The sequence below is a fragment of the Chrysemys picta genome, chromosome 3 (genome assembly GCF_011386835.1).
Source record: "Chrysemys picta bellii isolate R12L10 chromosome 3, ASM1138683v2, whole genome shotgun sequence".
Classification (NCBI taxonomy): Eukaryota; Metazoa; Chordata; order Testudines; family Emydidae; genus Chrysemys; species Chrysemys picta.
The window spans coordinates 185,482,041-185,506,176 of NC_088793.1; the positions used below are offsets into that span (position 1 = coordinate 185,482,041).

Genomic DNA, 24,136 nt, shown 5'->3' on the forward strand with positions numbered 1-24,136 from the left:
CATGAAGGGTGAAGGTTTCGGCTGAGGGTGCATGCTCTGGGGTGGGACTGGGGATGAGAGGTTTGGGGTACAGGAGGGTGCTCCGGGCTGGGATCAAGGGGTTTGGAGAGCAGGAGGGGGATCAGGGCTGGGGCAGAGGGTTGGGGCATGGGGAGAGGCTCATGGGTGCAGGCTCCGAGCAGCACTTACCTCAAGCGGCTCCCAGAAGCAGTGATATGTCCCTTCTCCAGCTCATACGCGGAGGCATGGCCAGGCGACTCTGAGCACTGCCCCATCTGCAGGCACTGCCTGTGCAGCTCTCATTGAAGCGCTGGAGGCGGCCATTGGAGCAAGTAGGAGCCAGAGCTGGGCCATGACATGGCTTTTGGGAGCTGCGTGGAGCGGCCCCCGACCCTGCGCCCCGGCCAGAGCACTGGAGCGGGGCCGAGCCGCGTGGTGCTCTGGAGTGGGGCCAAGCTGCGTGGTATGGCCCCAACCCTGCATCCCAGCCGGAGCAGGGCTAAGCCCTGTGTTGCGGTCCCAGACCAGTGCCCCCGCCGGAGTGCCAGAGCAGGGCCGAACCACATGATGCAGGCCCTGACCCCACTCCCCAGTGGGAGCTTGCAGATCAGCTTAAAATGTCTCACTGGCCGTAGTTTGCACACCCCTGTTCTGGATGTTCTAGATCAGAAGTTCTAGACCAGATGATCACAATAGTCCTTTACCGGCTTAGAATCTATGGGTCATTCCTTGAACGCCAATGACTCCTTCTCACCTCTTTGGGGGACAGATATCTTTTGCCCAGGGTTGGGATGAGGAGATGAGGCACTGAGGGGGGAGGGATAGCTCAGTGGTTTGAGCATTGTTCTGCTAAACCCAGGGTTGTGAGTTCAATCCTTTAGGGAACTGGGGTAAAAATCTGTCTGGGGATTGGTCCTGCTTTGAGCAGGGGGTTGGACTAGATGACCTCCTGAGGTCCCTTCCAACCCTGATATTCTATGAGATTAAGTAAAGTTGGTCAGTCTTCGATTCTACTACTTGCTCCCCTATCTCTCCCGACAATAGCTAGTGCCCAGGCTGGTAGCAGCTCCCAAATGAGGAATACCGCCCCTCCCTCCGTCCCCCTACCTTGCCATTGTAGGGGCCAAGGCTGGCTCTAGGCACCAGCAAAGCAAGCAGTTGCTTGGGGCGGCAGATTTGCAAGGGGCGCAAGAATCCAGCATGGAAGCTAAGAACCAACAGGGGCCCCTGGGAGCTGTAGTTCCTTGGTTAGTTTCCTGCCTATAGAGCCAGCCCTGGAGCAGGGAAAGAACTATATTTCCCAGCATTCCCTTGGCCACTAGCAACAGGAAGGGGTGTGGGAAAGGAGTATGGAACTGAAATCTGCAGCTTGCTGTGAATGGTAGGAACAGAGCCAGCTCTAGGTTTTTTGCCGCCCCCCACCTGCACTCCCCTGCTGCTCCAGCCCTGGGCTCTTCCCCCCCCCCCTTGCTGCCCCAGCCCTGGGCTCTTCCCCCCACCTGCACCTCCTGCTGCCCCAGTCCTGGGCTCTTCCCCCCCCCCCCGCACTCCCTGCCACCCCAGCTCTGGCCCCCACCCGCCCCAGCCCTGGACTCTTCCCCCCACACACATCTCCTGTCGCCCCAGCCCTGGGCTCTCCCCCAAAGAAGGAATTGGGGGGACTAAATGGATGGTGCACCTCTCTATCTGAAGCCTAGCAAGGGAGGTATGTGGATCCCACTAGAATTTAAAATGAAAAGTAAGGGAGGGGAGGCTCTGGACCTGGGCAGCTTTACATACAGTACCAAGCACTTAGGAGGATTTCCACTTCTGAGCCATGGAAGCAGAAATTGACTTTTCCTCTCCAGATATAGCTAATATTCAGAAATGGAATCTAGCACCTGCCTTCCAGATTTGAACACCCTCAAAATTCAGGAGTGCTCAAGCTCAATTTGGGCACCTGTTACTTCATTTCCCCCAAATCAAATATACTGATCCACTGCAACTTGCTGTAGAAAAAGTAGAATAAATTGAGCAAGAAATGCTTCCCAGTGGTTAGTAGGACTGGAATTGCTATTTTCAACAGCCATTGCTTTTTTTTTTTTTTAAAGTTTTAGTTTTATTTGTTTAAAAGAAAGACTGTGATAGTGCATTCCCCATAGAAACAAAGAGTGGAACAAAAGAATAATAAAGGCACCTCAACTTTTCTTCACTTATGTAGGACAGTCTTATAATGTGCATCCAGATATCCTCCAGTCACACAAGCTGAAAATTGTTCCGCTTTACTGCAGTTCTGTAACCATATGGGAAGCAATCCTGTCTGTGTTCTGTGCATCTCCAAAATTCCTGCTGAATGACCCGCCCTGGGAGCGAGTTACCAGTGACCCAGGGCTGGGGCAGCAGGGGTGTGCAGTTGGGAGGGGGAGATCCCAGGGCTGGGGTGGGGGGCAGCCAAAAATTTTTTTGCTTGGGGCAGCAAAAAACCTAGAGCGAGCCCTGGTAGGGGCAGGGCATTCAAGAGGGCTGAGAGGAGAGCGGAGCTGGCCGAGGAGCCCGCTGTGTGAAGCCAGTTGCACAGGCAGCGGAGTCATTGGCATGCGGCAGGTGGCGCCTGAGAGCCACGCTGGACTGTGGCTGGCGACTCCCTCCCAGTGGGCTCGCACATGGCACGCGCCTCTGTGAAAAGCCGCGCGCCGCTCTGGGTCAGCTCACTTGTGCCGGGAGAGCCTCAGCAGGAGGAGCGGCCCGTGAGTCTCCGGCTGCTGCTGCTGCAGGCGCTCCAAAGCTCCGCCGCCTTCCCCTTCCAGCCCCGAGTCCGATGCAGCCTCAGTGTCGCCCAGCGGGTACGCGCCGAGGAGGCATGCCAAGGAGCGGGGCGGCGGCAGCGGCACTGCCCTCTGCCTGCATCCCTCACCCTTACTGCTGCGCGGGCAGAGGGGGCGAGAAACCAGGCACCAGAAGCTGCGTCTGCTTTTAAGAGGCGTTTCCCCCTTTTCCCCGCGGGATCCTGGTCCCCAGCCTCCCGCCCTCCCCGTCCCATCCACTATGGTGCTTCAGCTTGGGACTTTGCACCCCTGTTCCTGTGCATGGCTCCATTGCGTGCCGGAGGAGAACTCGGTACCGTCAGAGCCCTAATTAGGAAGGATGGCTTCGGGGGATGAGCACAGCCTCAGGAGCGGCGAGGAGAGCCAGCTGCAGCTGACTTGCTGAGGAGGGTGTGATCCCCAGGCTGGCTGTGGGGGTCCCCCAGACTTCAGCCCACCTCCCCCGCTCTGTCAGGATCTGCGGTCCGGGTCCGGAAGATCCCCGCCTTGTATCAGCGCAGCAGCAGCAGCACATCGCGGCCAACTTGCTGGGAGAGAGCAGCCCCTGGACTGGGTTTCGGGGCTCCCCCCTCTCTGTGAGGCGCTGCTGTCCGGGCTGAGGAGCCCCTCCTCCCACTCCCTGAACCCAGCCGCAGCAGAGCCAGGGGCTGACTTGTTGGGGAGCGGGCAGAGCCCGGGCTGGCTTTGGGGTCCCCTCGTCTGCTGCCGGGGCGGCCGCGGGCAGGGAGGTTGGACTTGAGCTGCCACCATGTCTAAAGCGGCGGACAGCGGCGGGGCGGTCCCAGCCGAGGACCTGTCCAAGGTGTCCGACGAGGAGCTGCTGAAGTGGAGCAAGGAGGAGCTGATCCGCAGCCTGCGCAGGGCCGAGGCGGAGAAGATGAGCGCGATGCTGGACCACAGCAACCTCATCCGGGAGGTGAACCGCCGCCTGCAGCTCCACCTCGGCGAGATCCGCGGCCTCAAGGTGAGGGGCGGGGGCAGAGGGGGCCGGTGCCGCCTGGCACTGGGCAGGGCCCCTGCGCCTAGCCCGCTTCAGGTGCGGTGCTGGAAGGGTTTGGCTGCGGGGCTGAGCCCGCTGCCCCTGTGGTCTGTTGGTCTGTTCTATGCTTGGAGCAAATAAAATTTGGCAAGTCTCCTGGTGGTATTTTGCGGGAAGGTTTGGAGAAGAGAAGCACAGATTCCCCATGAGGTTAGGGGGATGGGGAATGATGAATGTGTCTCTCTCCCCCACATCCCTGGACTGGCAGAGGGCCTTCCGTGGGTTCAGGGATCTGCCCTTTCAAACGGGGGGGGGAGGGGATTTCCTATCTGCATGTGCATCATCCAGGGACAATTCCCCTACCTACCCAAATGTTTTTACTCAGTCATTATGTAGGTAAATTCTCACGGAGGGTTGATAGGTGTTTGGACAGAGTAAAACCTGAAAAAGGATGGCTGGATTCAGCCCACAATGAATAGGAGTTGCTTCTTTAAAAAAATCACTCAACTTTTATCTCCTCCCTAGAGCGTGCAGGAAACAGAAATGGCAAACTGTGTGCAGGGTGTAGAATGAGTATATGGTGCAATGTACATCAAAAACTTTTTTGTGGTGATGGGTACCTTTGATTCTTTGAATTCTTGCCCTCAAAATGTATAGATTTCAGTAGGTTTAAATGTTCTCATTTCAAGTGAAAGGATAAAATATATGATGCTGGATAGATTAAAAGATTGTTGTTTTTAAGATTTCCTGACTGTCGTGTTAACTCTATTGCTGTCTTAAGATTGTTTCTTACTTTATCAATAAAGCTTCTCACCAGGCTTCTGGGAAGCCTTGATCATTTTCAGTGTGCAGCACATAGTATTTATGCTTTCCAATCCTGGGACAGATTGTTGGAAACCTCTCTGATTTTGGGTTCACCAATACCATGCTTTGATTTCTTTAGTGAGAGCATGTCCTCTGATTAAACACTAATATTTTTCTGATTCCCTCCTTTAATTTTTTTTAAAAGCCAATTGCAGTTGAAACTCTTCTCGAGCAAGATGTTTTAACAAAATCTATCAGTTGGGCATATCTTCAGAGAGTTTCCACTTTTTGACGTGCTGTTTCTGTTTTAAGACCTGATCCAACCATTCTAAATGGAATATTTCCATTGACTTCAATGGGAGGCAGATCAGGCCTGTAATTATTTATTCCTAGATGTTTTAATGTTTTCTGGGTGAGAGGCATAATCACTCATGGATGCTCACCCTGCCTTTGAGAACTGCGGCTGTGTCATAGCTACAGCTATGATGTAACATGCCAAAGCTGTTATATGGAACAAAAATTTACTCCAGTTGGGATTTATATAGTTTATATAGCTCACAAACACTTTCCATCCTGTTATTCTGAGGGATGAAATTCTCAGGGAGTTCATTAACTGAGTTGAAACTGAGGGGTTATGAGGGGGTAATGAGAAGAGACACATAGGGAGAGGTATGGACTTATGAAATATTATCTGGGGAAGTTCTTGTCTGACAAAGTAGAGCAGATGCATACAGTTAGCCCATATTATGTACTGTGGTTAAGAAAAACCTCTTCTAATGCGCTAGAAATGGTGATTGATAATGGTGTAGAATAAAACAGAAAATCAGTGAGAGAGAGAAGACTTCATTCCCCTCCTCATATGTCCTGTTCTGCAAAGCATGACTAGACCTGTTTCCACTTTGGCGGTAAATGACATCTGTCTGCACTTCAGGAGGTGCTGGGGTCCCATCTGATGATACAATTATCTTAGTTAAAATAAAGCTAAGGTTCTAAATTACAAAAGCAATGCAAGGAAATGCAGAGTTTAGGCTGTTACTCTCTCTGCTGCTCTCTCCCTTGGTATTGCAGGGGTGTGGTTAGAGTGTATGGGCTTATATACCAGGTAAGTTTAATTAAGAAACCACATTGGAATGTGATAGTAACTTATCACTCATTCCCTATCTTAACTCTGAACTTTCTAAGCGATACTTTTATTTCCCCTTTTTTCTTCATATTTTTGAACTGGGACTTGAAAATGAATTTTCTTCTAATAATTCATAGGCCTGCTTTGTAATGTTTTAAGTATCCATTGTAGATGTTATTCATTACAGAAGCCTTCTTCTCTCTTTAAAAGCTTGAGCTTAGTTTCAGAAGGCTACATGGTTGTGATTTTCTAAGGTGTTTAAGGGAGTTAGGTGCCTACTCTCCACTGAATTTCAATGGGATTTGGGTACCTAGCTTCTACATCTTCCTTTAAAAATCTGAGCTTGTATAAACATTGCTGAATAAACATCCTTCTTTGCTACTAGGAAACAAAAAGAAAAAGGATTTTCCCTAATGCTAAAACATCATATGTGTAATTCATCTCTGTATTTCAAATAATACAGAAGAAAGGAAGAAGAGGGAAGTATAGGAAATGTATTTAAAGCGTGAGCATTTACAAAATAAATATGTGTCACAAATACACAGAATGTTACAAAAGCATTAAAAGGTGGAAAAGAATACCCTGAGTTGCAAATGATGAATATAATCATAGGCCAGATTATTAAAACTAGGAACAACTATAACGAATGCTTTTGCATCATGTCCTGCTATAGCAATATGGCCGTTATGTTCTTATGTTTTTGAATGTTTTTATTTTAGAGCATGAATGTTCAGTAGTTAGAGAAGGGTATGGGGTTTGTACTTCTTAGTCTTCTTTGAATTGAGACTATTAAGAGTTATTTATAGGAAATGATTTCATTTCAGAATGGCTGAACCAGTCTGGACTAAATCAAACCTGATCAGATTCTTTTGTCCAAAATTGGAATCAAACCAAATGAAACCCCAAACTCTTTTGTGCTCTGAAAAGTATGATTTTATATATATAAACCTTCCTTCAATCATCTATCTAGATATCTAGATATAGATTAGATTATAGATATAATAAAATCAAAGTATAATCATATATACAATCATTAATGCCTCTACACTTCCTGTTATTCAGCAATAACACAAAAGAGGACATTTCATGATAGTGGAAATCTTCTGAGAGAAGCTATGATAAATATATTTTTTCTATCGTGTTTGATATTAAAAGGTTATAGATGAGTTTTGGTAAAAAATTGAACTTTTCACACCATATCTGAAATTAACCTCTGAACCTTTGAGATTCATTCAGTGAGATGTTTAGTTTTGTGCTGCCTAATGTCTTTGTTTTACAGAAACATCATGCAGTCATATTAGGCCAATCGTACATACAAAATTGATTGACGTATGCTGATTGGAGCAGGATGGGGAAGTTAGATGACATGTCTCTAACAGCTCTGCTAATCGGCTTATGTAATGTTAACATTAGAATGAATATTAATTTTTAGACACGTCTCTCTAATTATTTTCTCTTTCTTTTAAAGGATATCAATCAGAAGTTGCAAGAAGATAACCAAGAACTGAGAGACCTTTGCTGTTTTCTGGATGATGATAGGCAGAAAGGCAAGAAGGTATCACGAGAGTGGCAGAGATTGGGCAGGTACAGTGCTGGGGTTATGCACAAAGAGGTTGCCTTATATTTACAGAAACTGAAAGAATTGGAAGTGAGACAAGAAGAAGTGGTTAAAGAAAACATGGAACTGAAAGAACTATGTGTTTTGCTGGATGAAGAGAAAAGTGGTGGAGCAGGCAGCAGGAGTTCCATTGACAGCCAAATCAGCCTCTGCCAGCTAAATGCAACAAGTACTTACATACGAGATGTTGGTGATGGGAGCAGCACCTCTAGCACTGGAAGTACGGACAGTCCAGACCATTATAAACACCATCCAAATACTAGTCCTGAACATCTCCAAAAAAGTAGGGGTGAGGGAAGCCCGGAGCATCAAAAACATAGGAGTGTTAGCCCAGAGCATCTCCAAAAACCTAAGAGTTCTGGAAGTCCCGACCACCAGAAGCATCTAAAAGGACCAAGTCCAGAACATCATAAAAATGTTGGCAAAGGTAGTCCTGAACAGCAAAAGCACACCAGTAGTAGTCCAGAAACTCTTCCAAAGCACATTTTAAGTAGTAGCCCTGAACATTTTCAAAAACATAGACCTAGTAGTAGCCCAGAGCATCAAAAGCACAGCAGTGGCAGCCCCGAACATCTTCAAAAACACACATTGAGTGGAAGCACAGAACATCTCCAGAAAGTGAGGGGGACAAGCCCTGAGCATCTCAAACAACATTATGGGGGGAGTCCGGAGCATCTCAAACATCTCAGTGGAGGCAGCAGAGAAGGTACCCTCAGAAGACAAGTAGCAGATGATATGTTACCTCATCACAGGAGTGTATACAATGGAATGAATGGTGGGTCAATATATTTACTGAAACTACATTAACAAAGACTACTGAAGTCGATGTAAGATTATACCAGCCACTTTTGAAAAGAACAATTACATGTAATGATAAAGCCAATAAGAGCTAGATATTATTATTATTATTTCATTATGAAGTGAGGCAGGCATAATGTAGCCATTCAGACATCTATCGGCCATTAGACTTAATAGATAAGTAAGGGATAATGCAACCATGTCACTTAAGTGTGTAAATGTCATGTCTGTGACAGATTAACAATTCTAGTCCCTGATCCTACAATGATAGTTATATAGACAGACCCTTATACCTATGTGGAATTACATTGAAGTCAGCTATTAGATAATAACAACTTCTGGTTAGGTCTGAGGCTGACTGGATGTGAGCCACCTATTTAAAGTTGAAAGCTTCCCCATCTCAGTGCCAGTTTCCTGCGCCCGCCCATCTTCTAGTTAAAAGATGAATCAGATAGCTTCCTGAAGGCCGTTACTTGGCCATAGCCCCTACAGTGTCCCAAACCCTATAGTTGGTATATATCTATTAATGAATTGAAAATAAAATGAACAGGATTAGAGAGAATTTTAAGTATTTTTTTCCTGCTCTTTAGTGTTCCAACTCCGGAAGCACATGCTTAAGTATCTTTCTGAATTGAGCCCTTGGTATTTTGGCAGGAGAAAAACATTATGGAAGCATCCTATAGAAATTAATAGACTACAATACCTTTTAAAATCAACCTATAGAACTCAATAAAATAGTCTACCTCTTTTATAGAATGGATGAAAAACCCATCTATAAATTCTATAGATCTTTCCAGTAATTTCCATAGAATCTGCTTGATTTAATTCCTTTTACATTCTATATGATGTTTTCATAAGGGAGGGCCTGAGTCTTAATTATGCAGTTATAAAACCCATTCCTCACCTCTTCTTACTCTGATTTGGAGTAGGGCATCCTACAACTCTGCCGACAATGGAAATTTTGCCTGAGTAAGGGGCTGAGGATAGGGTTTATAGGCCCCAGCTCTGAAAGGCCAGAGCCCTGCACCTGCATGGAGCCCATTGACTAAAATGGAACTCTGCACTGGCATAAAGGTCTTCCTGTGTGGATCTGCTTTTAGGATCAAGGCCATAATGAATTACATGCCTGGGTTGCAATCCTCATCAGCTTGTAACATTGCTCCCTCAAGTCAATCCATTTATAAATAATGCATGACTTACAAGAGGGTTTCGTTTATGAGATGACCTACTCCTCAGGCCTGTGGACTGGCTTATTCCTAGTGAAGTGTGGATTCACAACACCACCAAACCCCGAGGGATGGTTAAAATATGGAGATTTCCAATTAATTTTTAAAACAATTAATTAAAGTGAATATTTGAAAAATGAGAATGTAGATTTAAAGATATAGACATTTAAAAAACTTCTTATGCTTTATTAAAGTATATTTCCTTTTTCATTCAGTTTATTTCATTTAAAATGAATGAAAAACATTGAACCTCATAATATTTTAATGTAGTGATACATTTTCAAAGGACCTCCTTATTTGCAACCACGTTATTCGTGAATCTATCTACTTTGATACCTTAAATCATTTCTTAGCACACCCAAATATATATTTGCATGCTTGCAGACATAGATGCAGGTTTTCTGCGTGCAAATGGCCATGCTAACTAATATTCTACATACAAATAATCAGATCCCTTGAAAATTTGGCCAAGTTATTTCCAATGAAACTAGAGAAGTTGCAGGTTTAAACCTGAAGTGATTGGCATCTCTTGAGTAAAGTATTCCAGCTTTCCACAATTTGGACTGAAGTCATAATGAGCTGAAGGGAGGAGTTTGGGAGTCTCTCTGTTAACTGTTGAGCTGGATCAGACTTTACGTCCACTCAAAATGCTCCTTCAATCCTGCCCATTATCTAATCATGTTAGTGGAGGCCTTTGGTGCTCAAGGGCCTTCACTGTACTTTTCCTTTGTTTTTGTATAATATGACTTAAGCGTGAGTTAAGTAAGGTAATTGTGAGGTTCACGTTTGAAGTTAGTCTGACCCTGGGGCCATAGAAATCAATGGCAAACTCCTAATGACTTCAGTAGTGCAGGATTAAACCCTCTAAGTTAAAATTTAGGTAACTTTTCTGCTTCCGAACTATACTGTAACTGTTTTGTCAATTACTCTAAAAAAATTGCAAGATAGACATTGATAATAAAGAACTACATTTTCATAAGTGGCCTGTAAATCTGTGTTTGCACAATTCTATGCATACTGATACATGTGTAAAAAGCCTGCACATTTGAGTGCAGATTAGAGAATTGTGAATTAGATTACCCAGAATTTGAGTGCAAACTCAGGTTTTACATGTGCAAAGATGATGCAATTTACAAGCATGAATGTAGAGGGCCCTTGTGAAAACTTGCCCCAAAACATAGTGGAATAGAATAAAAATAATGCTATAATCATTGCATTAAAAAAATCAAACTTGTTATAGGTACTTGGGATCCTGTGTGGGTTAGATAAAAATCTAGATAAATTTCCATCTCAGTACAAGACAGCATGTGTTTGATCAAATATCAATGTATAGTGTATCTCATTGCGATATTATTTGTGACTATCATTTGTTTGACCAACAGGAATAAAATGTTTATGTTAGCGTATGATGAATAGAAAGGTTTAAAATCAATGGAAAGATACCCATTGACTGCAGTGGGCTTTGGATCGGGCTGTAATTCTGCCTGATGCCAAACCATCCTGTGATGTGCAATGGTCTCTCAGTTCTTACTGACTTCAGCGGGAGGTGAGGTTAGTTAGTGCTTTGCAAGATTGAGCCATATGTAGGGCTAGAAATTGTGTGTGTGTGTGAGAGAGAGAGTAAAATTTGGTATGCATATTACTCTAACATTAACATTTTGTGGATTTTTTTCTGCAGTGGGGACATGAACATCATTATTTCTGTAAAAACACAAAAGAGAAAAATCCTAACATACACACAAATGTTTGTTCCTTATTACAGTTGCGTTGTTTGCTTTGGATGTTGTTAATCTTTTACATTTATACTACAAATTTTGTCTAAGATTTCTAATTTGGCAGTTTCAAATAACATGGGCCTGAAGCAACATAGCAGATTATGGTCATGTCACTCTTATGTGACAGTTACCAGCCTGAACACAAAATGAGTTGTTTTTTTGTGGATATAAATCCATTTCCAATTTATAAATTGTGAAAAAATAGAAAATGCTTAGAATTAGAGGTGCTCCTTTTTTTGCTGAACATTATTTTGAAAAAAATGTATTATGCAGACTTGAAATGGACTAATTGCTCTTGGTATTTGGAAAGCACTTTTGTAAACAATCAACACATTTCTAGTCAAATGAAAGCTGCTATAGGTACTTTTCTTGCTGTCCAAAATTCTGCTGTCATTAATACTTGCATCACCTCTGATAGAGCAGTATAGTTAGTAGCACAGTTATGATGGCAGAATTTTGCCCTACTATATGTGTTATAATAAATACAAAAGGTATAAAAATAGCTTAAGAGTTTGATTGAAACCGACAAACACTGTGGAGTTAAGGCTGTTTTAGTAGGCTATTATAGGGGTAGCTGAATTGTATGATATTAAGTAAATATGCTGCAGTGTGTGGAATGGTATGTGTTGTAATTCTTAAGGCCTAGTTTTCTCTCAGATGCATGCTTAGGGCTCCCACTGAAGTTAATGGGAGCTGCTTGCACCTGAGAGCAGTATTTGTAGGCACAATTGGATAAGTAAAGGATGTTGTGTGTCAGCTTTAAGTTTAAATTTCTGTTTCCCCCCTCTTAATGCCAAAATATGATTGCATTTTGATATGTTTTTCATGTATTAATTTTCAAATTCTAATGATAATATTGTAAAAGTTTTAAAAAAGTAGAAGATAGGAAAATGTTCTATACATTAGGGTTACCATATTTCGAGCCTCCAAAAGGAGGACACTCCACCGGCCCCCGGCCCCACCCCCAGCCCCACCCACGCCCCAACTCCGCCCCTTCCTCAAAGTCCCCGCCCCAACTCCGCCCCCTCCCCTGCTTCCCGCGAACATTTGATTCGCGGGACGCCTGAAGCAGGTAAGGGGGGGTATGGGGGGAGGAGGAGCGGCCCAGGCTGCCCCCCCCTGGCGTTTCCAGCCTGGGCCGGCCCCCGGCCGAGCACCCCCTGGCCCCGCCGGCCCCCGGACTCCCGGCCGAGCATCCCCCCGCCCGCTCAGCGGCCCCCAGCCCCGCCGGCCCCCCGGCCCGGTCAGCACCCCCCGGCCCGGCCCCCGATCCCCGGCCGAGCACCCCCTGGCCCCGCCAGCCCCCAGACCCCCGGCCAAGCATCCCCCGGCCCGCTCAGCACCCCCCAGCCCCGCCGGCCCCCCGGCCCGCTCAGCACCCCCGGCCCGGACCCCGGCTGAGCACCCCCTGGCCCCCCCGGCCCGCTCAGCACCCCCCAGCCCCGCCTCCGGACCCCACTTCTCCTACCTGGGCTCCAGCTGAGCTGCTCCTCCCCGCTCAGAATGTAAGAGCCGAGCTGCTGGCTTCGGGCAGCCCTCCCCTGCCTCAGGACCCAGAGCTGGCTGGGCACGTCCCTTCCCCGGCTCCAGCTGAGCTGCTCGGCTCCGCCCCCTCAGACTTACAGAGCAGAGCTGCAGGAGCCAGCGTTACCGGCTTCGGGCAGCCCCCCCCCCCCCCGCCTCCGGACCCTGCACCGCGGGAGCAGCTCAGCTGGAGCCGGGTAGGAGAAGTGCCTGGCTGGGGGCTCGGGGTCCGGAGGCAGGGGGGGGGCTGCCCGAAGCCAGTAGCGCTGGCTCCTGCAGCTCTGCTCTGTAAATCTGAGAGAGGAGGAGTGGAGCAGAGCCACAGGGGGAGAGGAAGTGCCGGCCATTTTCCCGGACATGTGTGGCTTTTCGGCAATTCCCCCCGGACGGGGGTTTGATTGCTGAAAAGCTGGACATGTCCAGGAAAAACCGGACGTATGGTAACCCTACTATACATTCCACTGAAATGGGTCCCCTCATCTGCTCAAAAGTTTTGTGTGCTTAAATGCTCTGCTGAATTGGGGCCGGAGAGTAGAAATTGGCCCAGTGTTTGTAACTGAAAACCAGGGCCGCCCAGAGTATTCGGGGGGCCTGGGACAAAGCAATTTCGGGGGCCCCTTCCATAAAAAAAAGTTGCAATACTATAGAATACTATATTCTCGTGGGGGCCCCTCTGGGGCCCGGGCAAATTGCCCCACTTGCCCCCACCTCTGGGCAACTCTGCCAAAACATATACTTCATCTTAAGGATGTTAACCGAATACAACATATGTTGTAACAGTTAATATTTTACAGTGATCAGTCTTAAAGTGTTCTGCTTAATGATCACAGAACTATTTGCGGATAAGAAGACTGCAGAAATTATAGGACAAAATAGCAATGGTGAAATAAGTTTTACAGTAAACATTTATGGATTCTAGAAATAAGGTATGACAATCTTTAACTCTGACATAAGTATAGGTATTATATATGTCCCTCTATATAAATTAATATGCTTTGAGAGCTAGTAGTTTGAGTTGTTTTTTATTCTAAACGGTTTATTGTAAATCTCCCGTTTTCTGAATCTGTTTTAGTCTGGACTTTGATTTTTGTGTCAAAGGAAAATATCAAAGGCTTTTAGAGCTGCCTCTTGCTTCCTGTTGAGGTTATTAATGAGCCAAAGTAAAAGTGCTGACTAGCACTAACTGGTACATACTGCTGGAGGTATGGGAACTCATGTACAGAACAAGTGCAGCAGTATTTGTCTCAAGCAAAAATATTTGTAGGTTAAATGGACACACATCTTAAATTATGAACAATTACTGTTATAAATATGTTGCTTTTTGAGGAAAGACAGTGCATAGCAGAACATACTGCTTGTATGTGAACGAGCACAGAAGAAATTGCTCTGTGTCTTCAGGGAGAAAAGGTTGAATGGCAATACTGCAACTGATTTAATTGTTGTCTGATGGTAGTATGCAATGGCCAAAGAACAAAGCAATGGCATATGTTCTTGTGCAGGTTTATTTAAGGTAAAGTAACCCCCTTTAAAAAATCAAAGTTTTATCAGAGTCAGCACTCAGTGCTATTTAAGCTGCAACAATTATTTTCGTATACTGAAAATAGGTAATCATTTTGGTGTCTTAAATACTATGGTGTGGTAACTTGTTGGTAAATGCAGCCTTTTTAATGGAAACCACTGTACTCCTGTCAGTAGGGGTCTAATCTAGCACTACTTACTCAGGCAGGTAACCCTTACTCTTGCGAATAGTTTTGTTGACATCAATGGGACTATTTGGATGGTTCACATGAATAAGAGTTTCAGGATCAATCCAGTTTGACAGAACTTCTACTTGTCTACTTGTATGACGAGATAACTGGCTCTGTGGATGAGAGGAAAGCAGTGGACATGTTATTCTTTGTTTTTAGCAAAGTTTTTGATACGGTCTCCCACAATATTCTTGCCAGCAAGTTAAAGAAGTATGGGCTGGATGAATGGACTATAAGATGGATAGAAAGCTGGCTAGATTGTCGGGCTCAACAGGTAGTGATCAATGGCTCCATGTCTAGTTGGCAACCGGTATCAAGCAGAGTGCCCCAAGGGTCCGTCCTGGGGCTGGTTTTGTTCAATATCTTCATTAATGATGTGGAGGATGGCGTGGATTGCACCCTCAGCAAGTTTGCGGATGACACAAAACTGGGAGGAGTGGTAGATATGCTGGAGGGTAGGGATAGGCTACAGAGGGACCTAGAGAAATTGGAGGATTGGTCCAAAAGAAATCTGATGAGGTTCAACAAGGAGAAGTGCAGAGTCCTGCACTTAGGACGGAAGAATCCCATGCACTGCTACAGACTAGGGACTCAGTGGCTAGGCAGCAGTTCTGCAGAAAAGGACTTAGGGGTTACAGTGGACGAGAAGCTGGATATGAGTCAACAGTGTGCCCTTGTTGCTAAGAAGACTAACAGCATTTTGAACTGTATAAGTAGGGGCATTGCCAGCAGATCGAGGGACATGATCATTCCCCTCTATTCGGCATTGGTGAGGCCTCATCTGGAATACTGTATCCAGTTTTGGGCCCCACACTACAAGAACGATGCGGAAAAATTGGAAAGAGTCCAGCGGAGGGCAACAGAAATGATTAGGGGGCTGGAGCACATGATTTATGAGGAGAGGCTGAGGGGACTGGGATTATTTAGTCTGCAGAAGAGAAGAATGAGGGAGGATTTGATAGCTGCTTTCAACTACCTGAAAGGGGGTTCCAAAGAGGATGGATCTAGACTGTTCTGAGTGGTACCAGATGACAGAACAGGGAGTAATGGTCTCAAGTTGCAGTGGGGAAGTATATGGGTATCTACATGACTAGAATATGTTGAATTTGTTATAACAACAAAAACATTTTTGTGGGCTAGTGTGGTTAATGCTGGAGGTGCAGTTTGTAATATGAAGATTATGGAGCTTTTGGTTAGCTTCGTGTTACTGGAAAATTTGTGTGTAAACACTTTGGAGAGAATTGTAAGTACTGCCTTACATATTGTTAACCACACTGGAAATATTTTATTTATGCTTTAAATGTTTTAGTATCTGGTGAATCATCTTTCCAAAAATGACTCCATATCTTAATGTTGGTTTATAAAGCGGTCTAATCTAGTTTAAACAGTTGTCTGTATGTACTGGCACATCACCACTCTGATTACTAAAAGTTTAAAGATTGAACTGGGAATCATACAATAGCTGATACAACAATGCACATAAAAGTGGGAATCGCTACAAATGATTGCATTTAACAGCCCTCCATCCTTACACCAGTATAGATAAGAGCAGACAACAATGAAACATGCACAGTGCATGAATGCGCTATGTCCAGGCTGTATGCCTGTATTTCTGAAATGCTAGTAACCTTTTCTGAAAGGGTTCAGCTAAAAGTTCAGCACTATGCAAGAGGCACAAAATAAAGTGTGTAAATTTTTAAGACAGGCTTTACTGTAAGCTAACGAGAAATACCCATTTTAAGCCAACATTGGCCAAATTCCAAAGTTTATTGTTTAAGTTGGATAGTCACGCAAAGAAAAAATTTGGTGAGATTTTCATAAGCACTCATTGGCGACCTAACTCTGCTCCCATTGAAATCAATGTCAGTTTTATCATTGACTTCAGTGGAAGCAGAGTTAGGCCTACAGAATGATGTTCGAAGGAGATGTGGCCATGGTATTTTGGCTCAGCCAGCAATAATTCTTGTGTTGGGCCTTTGGAATAGCCCATGTCTGAATGCATGCACTTTCTCCATGCACACTGTGGCCTTATTTGTTAGGCTAGTATGGAAGAGGGCCCAGACCTCACCCCTGGCCCTTCTTATTTCATAGAATCATAGAATCATAGAATATCAGAGTTGGAAGGGACCTCAAGAGGTCATCTAATCCAACCCCCTGCTCAAAGCAGGACCAATTCCCAGCTAAATCATCCCAGCCAGGGCTTTGTCAAGCCGGGCCTTTAAAACCTCCAAGGAAGGAGACTCCACCACCTCCCTAGGTAATGCATTCCAGTGTTTCACTACCCTCCTAGTGAAATAGTATTTCCTGATATCCAACCTGGACCTCCCCCACTGCAACTTGAGACCATTGCTCCTTGTTCTGTCATCTGCCACCACTGAGAACAGCCGAGCTCCATCCTCTTTGGAACCCCCCTTCAGGTAGTTGAAGGCTGCTATCAAATCCCCCCTCATTCTTCTCTTCTGGAGACTAAACAATCCCAGTTCCCTCAGCCTCTCCTCATAAGTCATGTGCTCCAGACCCCTAATCATTTTTGTTGCCCTCCGCTGGACTCTTTCCAATTTTTCCACATCCTTCTTGTAGTGTGGGGCCCAAAACTGGACACAGTATTCCAGATGAGGCCTCACCAATGTCGAATAAAGGGGAATGATCACGTTCTTTGATCTGCTGGCAATGCCCCTACTTATACAGCCCAAAATGCCATTAGCCTTCTTGGCAACAAGAGCACACTGTTGACTCATATCCAGCTTCTCGTCCACTGTGACCCCTAGGTCCTTTTCTGCAGAACTGCTACCTAGCCATTCGGTCCCTAGTCTGTAGCAGTGCATGGGATTCTTCCGTCCTAAGTGCAAGACTCTGCACTTGTCCTTGTTGAACCTCATCAGGTTTTTTTTGGCCCAATCCTCTAATTTGTCTAGGTCCCTCTGTATCCGATCCCTACCCTCTAGTGTATCTACCACGCCTCCTAGTTTAGTGTCATCTGCAAACTTGCTGAGAGTGCAGTCCACACCATCCTCCAGATCATTAATAAAGATATTAAACAAAACCGGCCCCTGGACCGACCCTTGGGGCACTCCACTTGAAACCGGCTGCCAACTAGACATGGAGCCATTGATCACTACCCGTTGAGCCCGACGATCTAGTCAGCTTTCTATCCACCTTATAGTCCATTCATCCAGCCCATACTTCTTTAACTTGGCGGCAAGAATACTGTGGGAGACCGTATCAAAAGCTTTGCTAAAGTCAAGGAATAACACATCCACTGCTTTCCCCTCATCCACAGACCCAGTTATCTCAGCATAGAAGGCAATTAGGTTAGTCAGGCACGACTTCCCCTTCGTGAATCCATGCTGACTGTTCCTGATCACTTTCCTCTCCTCTAAATGTTTCATAATTGATTCCTTGAGGTCCTGCTCCATGATTTTTCCAGGGATTGAGGTGAGGCTGACTGGCCTGTAGTTCCCCGGATCCTCCTTCTTCCCCTTTTTAAAGATGGGCACTACATTAGCCTTTTTCCAGTCATCTGGGACCTCCCCCGATCGCCATGAGTTTTCAAAAATAATGGCTAATGGCTCTGCAATCTCACCTGCCAACTCCTTTAGCACCCTCGAATGCAGCGCATCCGGCCCCATGGACTTGTGCACGTCTAGTTTTTCTAAATGGTCCCGAACCACTTCTTTCTCCACAGAGGGCTGGTCACCTTCTCCCCATGCTGTACTGCCCAGTGCAGCAATCTGGGAGCTGACCTTGTGCGTGAAGACAGAGGCAAAAAAATCATTGAGTACATCAGCTTTTTCCACATCCTCGGTCACTAGGTTGCCTCCCTCATTCAGTAAGGGGCCCACACTTTCCTTGACTTTCTTCTTCTTGCTAACATACCTGAAGAAACCCTTCTTGTTACTCTTAACATCTCTTGCTAACTGCAACTCCAAGTGTGATTTGGCCTTCCTGATTTCACTCCTGCATGCCTGAGCAATATTTTTATACTCCTCCCTGGTCATTTGTCCAATCTTCCACTTCTTGTAAGCTTCTTTTTTGCGTTTAAGATCAGCAAGGATTTCACTGTTTAGCCAAGCTGGTCGCCTGCCATATTTACTATTCTTTCTACACATCGGGATGGTTTGTTCCTGCAGCCTCAATAAGGATTCTTTAAAATACAGCCAGCTCTCCTGAACCCCTTTGCCCTTCATGTTATTCTCCCAGGGGATCCTGCCCATCTGTTCCCTGAGGGAGTCAAAGTCTGCTTTTCTGAAGTCCAGGGTCCGTATTCTGCTGCTCTCCTTTCTTCCTTGTGTCAGGATCCTGAACTCGACCATCTCATGGTCACTGCCTCCCAGGTTCCCATCCAGTTTTGCTTCCCCTACTAATTCTTCCCTGTTTGTGAGTAGCAGGTCAAGAAAAGCTCTGCCCCTAGTTGGTTCCTCCAGCACTTGCACCACGAAATTGTCCCCTACACTTTCCAAAAATTTCCTGGATTGTCTGTGCATTTTTTTTTGTTCATAGCCAGGAATCAGGAATCCTTCAGGAGTATAGCAGTGGCAGCACTACAATGTCCTCGTGTTCAGGGAATATAAGGGATTGAATTTTGACTGGTTCCTGTGGGACATAAAGGGTGGGAGAAAGCTTATTGCACCTGTCTCTGTGCACCTTTGCACACCCACACAGGGCCAGCACAGTCTGGATTGACCTACATCAAGCCTGTTTGCCATCAGTTTCGCATCTCCACTTTATATGTATGGTAGTTGTGCTCATGACTGGTGGCCGAAATTGCACCAATTCAGGTTTTCTCTGATTTAAATAAACAGTAACCCTTTTAATTTGAGCATCAGACCTAGGGAATTGTTCTGTAAGTGCTGTAATGATTCCTGTCTGGGAATAAGAGAACAGTGGGCTCTGCAGTGTTACAGTATGTCTTAACCATACCTTTTAAGATCATGTAAAAATTTAATCTTGAGATTTATATTAAGGTTTATTAATGTTATACACTCCTCTCTCTCTGCTTCTGTCTCTTCCTTATATGTTTAAGGAACATGGTAAAACACATAATATAAATAAATGGATATGAAGCAATGGCATGTACTCGCATGGAATATTGTGCTTAATTTTGGTTCCCATACCTTGAGGAGGTTACAGCAGAGATGGGAAGCTTCAGGGCAGGACAACAAAGATGGTGGGGGAGGGGAGGGGAAGTAGAACTTACATAAGAGGAGAGACTGCAAAAAGCTAGGATTAATTGACTTTGAAAGGAAAAGAGTTGAGGGGACTTACCAATATTGAGGTAGATAAAATTACAAAGAGTATAGGAAAAGATTTTCAAGAGGCACAAATTGGAGTTAGGTGTCCAATCTTCATGGACTTCTAATTGGTGGTAGGCCTTTAACTGCCCTTTATGTCTTTGTAAACCTTCCCCAGAGTGAAAACAAACACTCCTCCTGTTGTGAACTGCCCCTCACTGTGAGATGCCAGGTCACTCAGTGAAGTGAATGGCAGGAGAGCATAAACCACATAAAATGAACCTTCCATTAAAGCAAATGCTACTTCATGCAGCGTGTAATCAGCCTCACCACAGGAGTTCACAGAGTGTAATACCCTAGCTGGATTTAAAAGGGGGCGAGTGACCAGCCATTATACGTGTTGTTATGCATGTTAAAATAGGGGTAGTTACACTTTGTGATTCAGGGCATCATGATGCTGATTGTCTCAGGCATTAGGAAAGAAATCTGCTCTTCCTCCATGTACAGCACTGTACAATTGGCTGGGGGTCTGATCCACTCCCATTGAACTCAATGGAAATTCTTGGGAGTTGGCTTGGCACCCAGGTGTCAGATGGATTTGTTGAAATTTCTCTGAAAACACAGACATGAGACCAATACTTGTTAGCCTGGTTGTCTGACTGGTGTGACAAATCCTATATCCTAGAAATTTTATTATCTAAGCCCTGTTTGGTCCCATGCATACTGCATCCTTCAAGAGATCCACGGACTACCCTGTATGTGATGGGAAAATGCCACCTAAGCAATATTTACAAACCATCTAAGGGCTCCACCAGTTCAACAGGAAAGGTTAGCAGGAGGGGAACTAAAAAACCAGGTGCTTGTGTATCTGGAGAATGGAGTTTAGCAAATAGTAAACCTAGTATATCTCATGAGTAAAAGGCCAGTGACATCTGCTAGAGCCAAAGGTGTCCCTGAGAATTCCTAGGTCCTGAGGACATTAATATTTGAAACCCCTTTAACCTTATACAAATGTTTTTCCTCCACTCTTCCTCTTCTTTTTCTTCTGCTTCACTCCCATCCTTTTCTGCTTTTCCTATGTGTCCCTGTCAGGCCTCCTTCCTCACTCCTTCTCATCTGTTGCTGTGCTGAATAAAAGTTAAAAAATATTTTGCCATCTGCTTTTTCTTGATGGGCTACTTCAACAGTAGTCCTGTCCTGTAGCAATACAGCCACTCTGGTCTCTGCTTTGCATGTGTTTTGTTCCTCACTATGAACTATTACTGTGTCCAGCAGCTGCTGCAAAGGCCCAGTGGCACCAAAGTGGAATCACTGATTATTAGAATGAGTGGGAATCACATCAAGGAAATAAGGCACTTTTAAAAGTATGCTTTATTTGAATTAACTTTCATGACTGGTGGACCCTCTGAGTCATTGTCACTTTCCCCAGGTGGGTATGGCTAGAGCTAGGCATGTTGCAATTATACAGAGGTATCTGCGCAGTCCTATCAATTCCAGACCAGCAAGTGCCCTGATGTTCCCAGTGTTTTACTTTTGCAGAACAGAATCTAACAGCTGTGCAGATTGTCTGGGTCATTTGAGGTGTGTGACTATCCAACTCATTTCAAGTATATATTAGAACTTAAATGAGGTTTGAAGACAGACTTCCAGAGGTGAAAAGCTAGCATATTAAATCACTGTGCCATGTTTAGTAGCACCTTTACACTTAGGCAATCCAATTCTCATTCAAATCCACTGACTTTGCTGGGATGACACTTGGGATGCATTTGAGCTATAGTTTCTTAATTGATTTTTATGTTATATTTTGATTTCAGATTAGTGACTAGGACGTTGTTTCAGCACCCATTGAAGTCTATGGAAAGGATCATTGATTTCAGTGGGAACCATCAGGAGCTTGGAGGATCTCCGAATGTTTGTCTACCTGAAGTATGCAGTAATATTTTGGGGCTGGGAGGGAAGGTCTGCCACAGCTCTTGAACTCTTAACTCAGTCCTTTATTCAAAGGAAGCTCCTGTTGATTTCAGAATTGGGTCTTATGCATCACGTTAAACTGAATTCTGGGTTTCTGTGTTGCAATGTAAAACATGCTTTTTAGATATATTTTGGTGATTAAATTGTCAGACTGTTTGAGGTCTGGCTGTTTTAATGCAGATCAGTAATATTATCATAATTCTACATAAGTGGTGCTTGCTTAACCTCTTCACTCTCTTCAGATTTATAATGCACATTAATCAAAAAGCCTCTTTTCTTTCCTTCTGCGTATGCTAACAGAATATTTCTTACTGCCCTGTTGAAATAATAGAGCCTTAAAAGAATGGCTGCCAGATGTAATAGGACCTGGAGTAGAATGGGTTAACAATGAGTAATGAGGAGCCCAAGTGGTCAGGTAAAGTGGAAATGAAAATACCGGCAGCCTGTGTTTACCATTCAAATGTAGAAATCATGCTGTACAGATGCTTTCTGGTGTTATATGGTGTTTAGGGATTCCAAGAATATATCTGTTTAGTGAGGTGTAATAAAATTGTGCATGCCTAGTTTTCATTGCTAGAGTGATTTTGTTTATTGGTTTTAGAGCTAGCAAGCATTACCTTAATTACTGAGCCAGAGAACTGCTAGGCTGAATTTAGTTCTTTCATGTCACATACAAAGATTTTTTTCCCTACCAAGAGAGCATTCAGCATTATGTTCAATTAGTGGTCTTGAAATAAACATTGTCCAGGTGGTGCTACTTGAATAGTTATAGTGTAGTCTCCATGAAGAGAATCAACTTGGAACTCAAGTTGCTCAATTTCTGAACGCTGCTGCTTTTTCCAGAGAGTAGTACATCTTCAAAATGCCATGTTCTAACTGTCACAGGATCAAAACTGATCCATGCTATGATGGGTCTGTGTGCAACCTTGCAATCTTGGATTTTAAGACTGTAGGAAGGTATATTTTCTAACCTTCAATATTTTTGTCTTTCTGAAGGTGCTTTGGAGTTTGGAGTCTCAAATGGAAAAAGGGTAAAATGCTGCACAATGGCATTTTGGGAAAATATTTTTGATAGGATGAGACTCCTTAATCTCTTAAACCACAGTTAGCACAATTCATTGCCACAAGATACCATTAAGACTAAGAGCTTAGTATGAATAAAAAGAGGATTTGCCATTTCTTGGGATTTTGACAACATATAGAGCTACAATAGTAGAGATGAAAACAAACAAACAAAAACTTCAAGGGTTTTGGAAGAAACCAAACCCTCCTGCTGGAGGGCATAAGCCAACCTCTGCTAATGGAGGTTTGGAGGAAACTTCACGGTGGGCTTATTCCATGACAGCCTACTACAGGGTATCTTGCATCTTCCTTTAACATAGCTGGTATTGGTCACTGTTTGAGACAGACTATAGGACTAGATGGATCCACAATGGAAATTCCTGTGTTTTTAGGTTACAGTTTTTGAAAAACGGCTCTTTCTTTTACCATACCTACGTGCATGTTTGTGATTTGTCTACACACTGGTTTTCTGGCTGTGGCCACTACATCACTGATGCTAGAGCCCTCTATTACAAAGGTAAAAGCATTTGTAAGTTATCCAGCAGTGATGATTTGGTTACTTATAGATACTTCTGGGGGAATTTTGCACCAAAAATTAAAAATTCTGTGCACAATATTTTAAAATTCTGCAAATTTGATTTGTCAAAATAACACTATATAATCATTCCAGTTTCAATTATTTTGATAATTTATTTCAAAATACCAGTCAGCAAGTATGTCTGTAACAATACAGACACACACAAAAAAAAATCCCCCAGGAAGAGTTAAAGAAACCTCTACAACAACCCAGTTCCTGTTTCTCTGCCCCCTCTCCTGCAGAACCCAGTCATGGAGTGCCCCCCAGCCCAGACACCCGTACCCCTGACCCCCAGAGAGTTCCCTGTCTTTTAACCAGTTCTCAGTCCATTAAAGGATCTTCCCTCTTATCCCATGACAACTTAATTTATGTAAGAACCTTTGGTGAGGGACCTTGTCAGAGGCTTTCTGGAAATCTAAGTACACTGTGTCCACTGGATCCTCCTTGTCCACATATTTGTTGACCCCCTGCAAAGAACTCTAATAGATTAGTAAGACATGATTTCCCTTTACAGAAAGAATGTTGACTTTTGCCCAACAATTTATGTTCTTCTATGTGTCTGACAATTTTATTCTTTACCATTGTTTCAACTAATTTGCCCGGTACTGACGTTAGACTTAGCAGTCTGTAATTGCCGGGATCACCTCTAGAGCCCTTTTTAAATATTGGTGTTACATTAGCTATCTTCCAGTCATTGGGTACAGAAGCCGATTTAAAGGACAGGTTACAAACCATAGTTAATAGTTCTGGAATTTCACATTTGAGTTCTTTCAGAACTCTTGGGTGAATGCCATCTGGTCCCGGTGACTTGTTACTGTTAAGTTTATCAATTAATTCCAAAACCTCCTCTAGTGACACTTCAATCTGTGACAATTCCTCAGATTTGTCACCCAGAA

At 44.4% G+C, this 24,136-nt stretch overlaps 1 protein-coding gene across 11 annotated transcripts in view; it reads left to right on the forward strand.

Annotated features, from left to right (window-relative positions):
• The first annotated feature begins 1,336 nt into the window (after positions 1–1,336).
• CCDC85A (coiled-coil domain containing 85A) overlaps positions 1,337–24,136 on the forward strand; it is a 182,838-nt gene continuing 160,038 nt past the window's right edge. For 6 of the 11 annotated variants that reach the window (XR_010599938.1, XR_010599939.1, XM_005309005.4 and 3 more), the window contains exons 1-2: positions 2,690–3,768; positions 7,179–8,103. Coding sequence is in view for 8 of the 11 variants with exons in the window: in XM_005309005.4 (XP_005309062.1) it covers positions 3,553–3,768; positions 7,179–8,103 (1,141 nt within the window). In the remaining 3 variants the exon portion in view is untranslated. Of the gene's footprint in view, positions 1,382–2,651; positions 3,769–7,178; positions 8,104–21,444; positions 22,172–24,136 lie in introns of those variants that run through there. The other 5 variants (XM_065589609.1, XR_006172709.2, XM_065589608.1 and 2 more) reach the window with 5 other exon arrangements.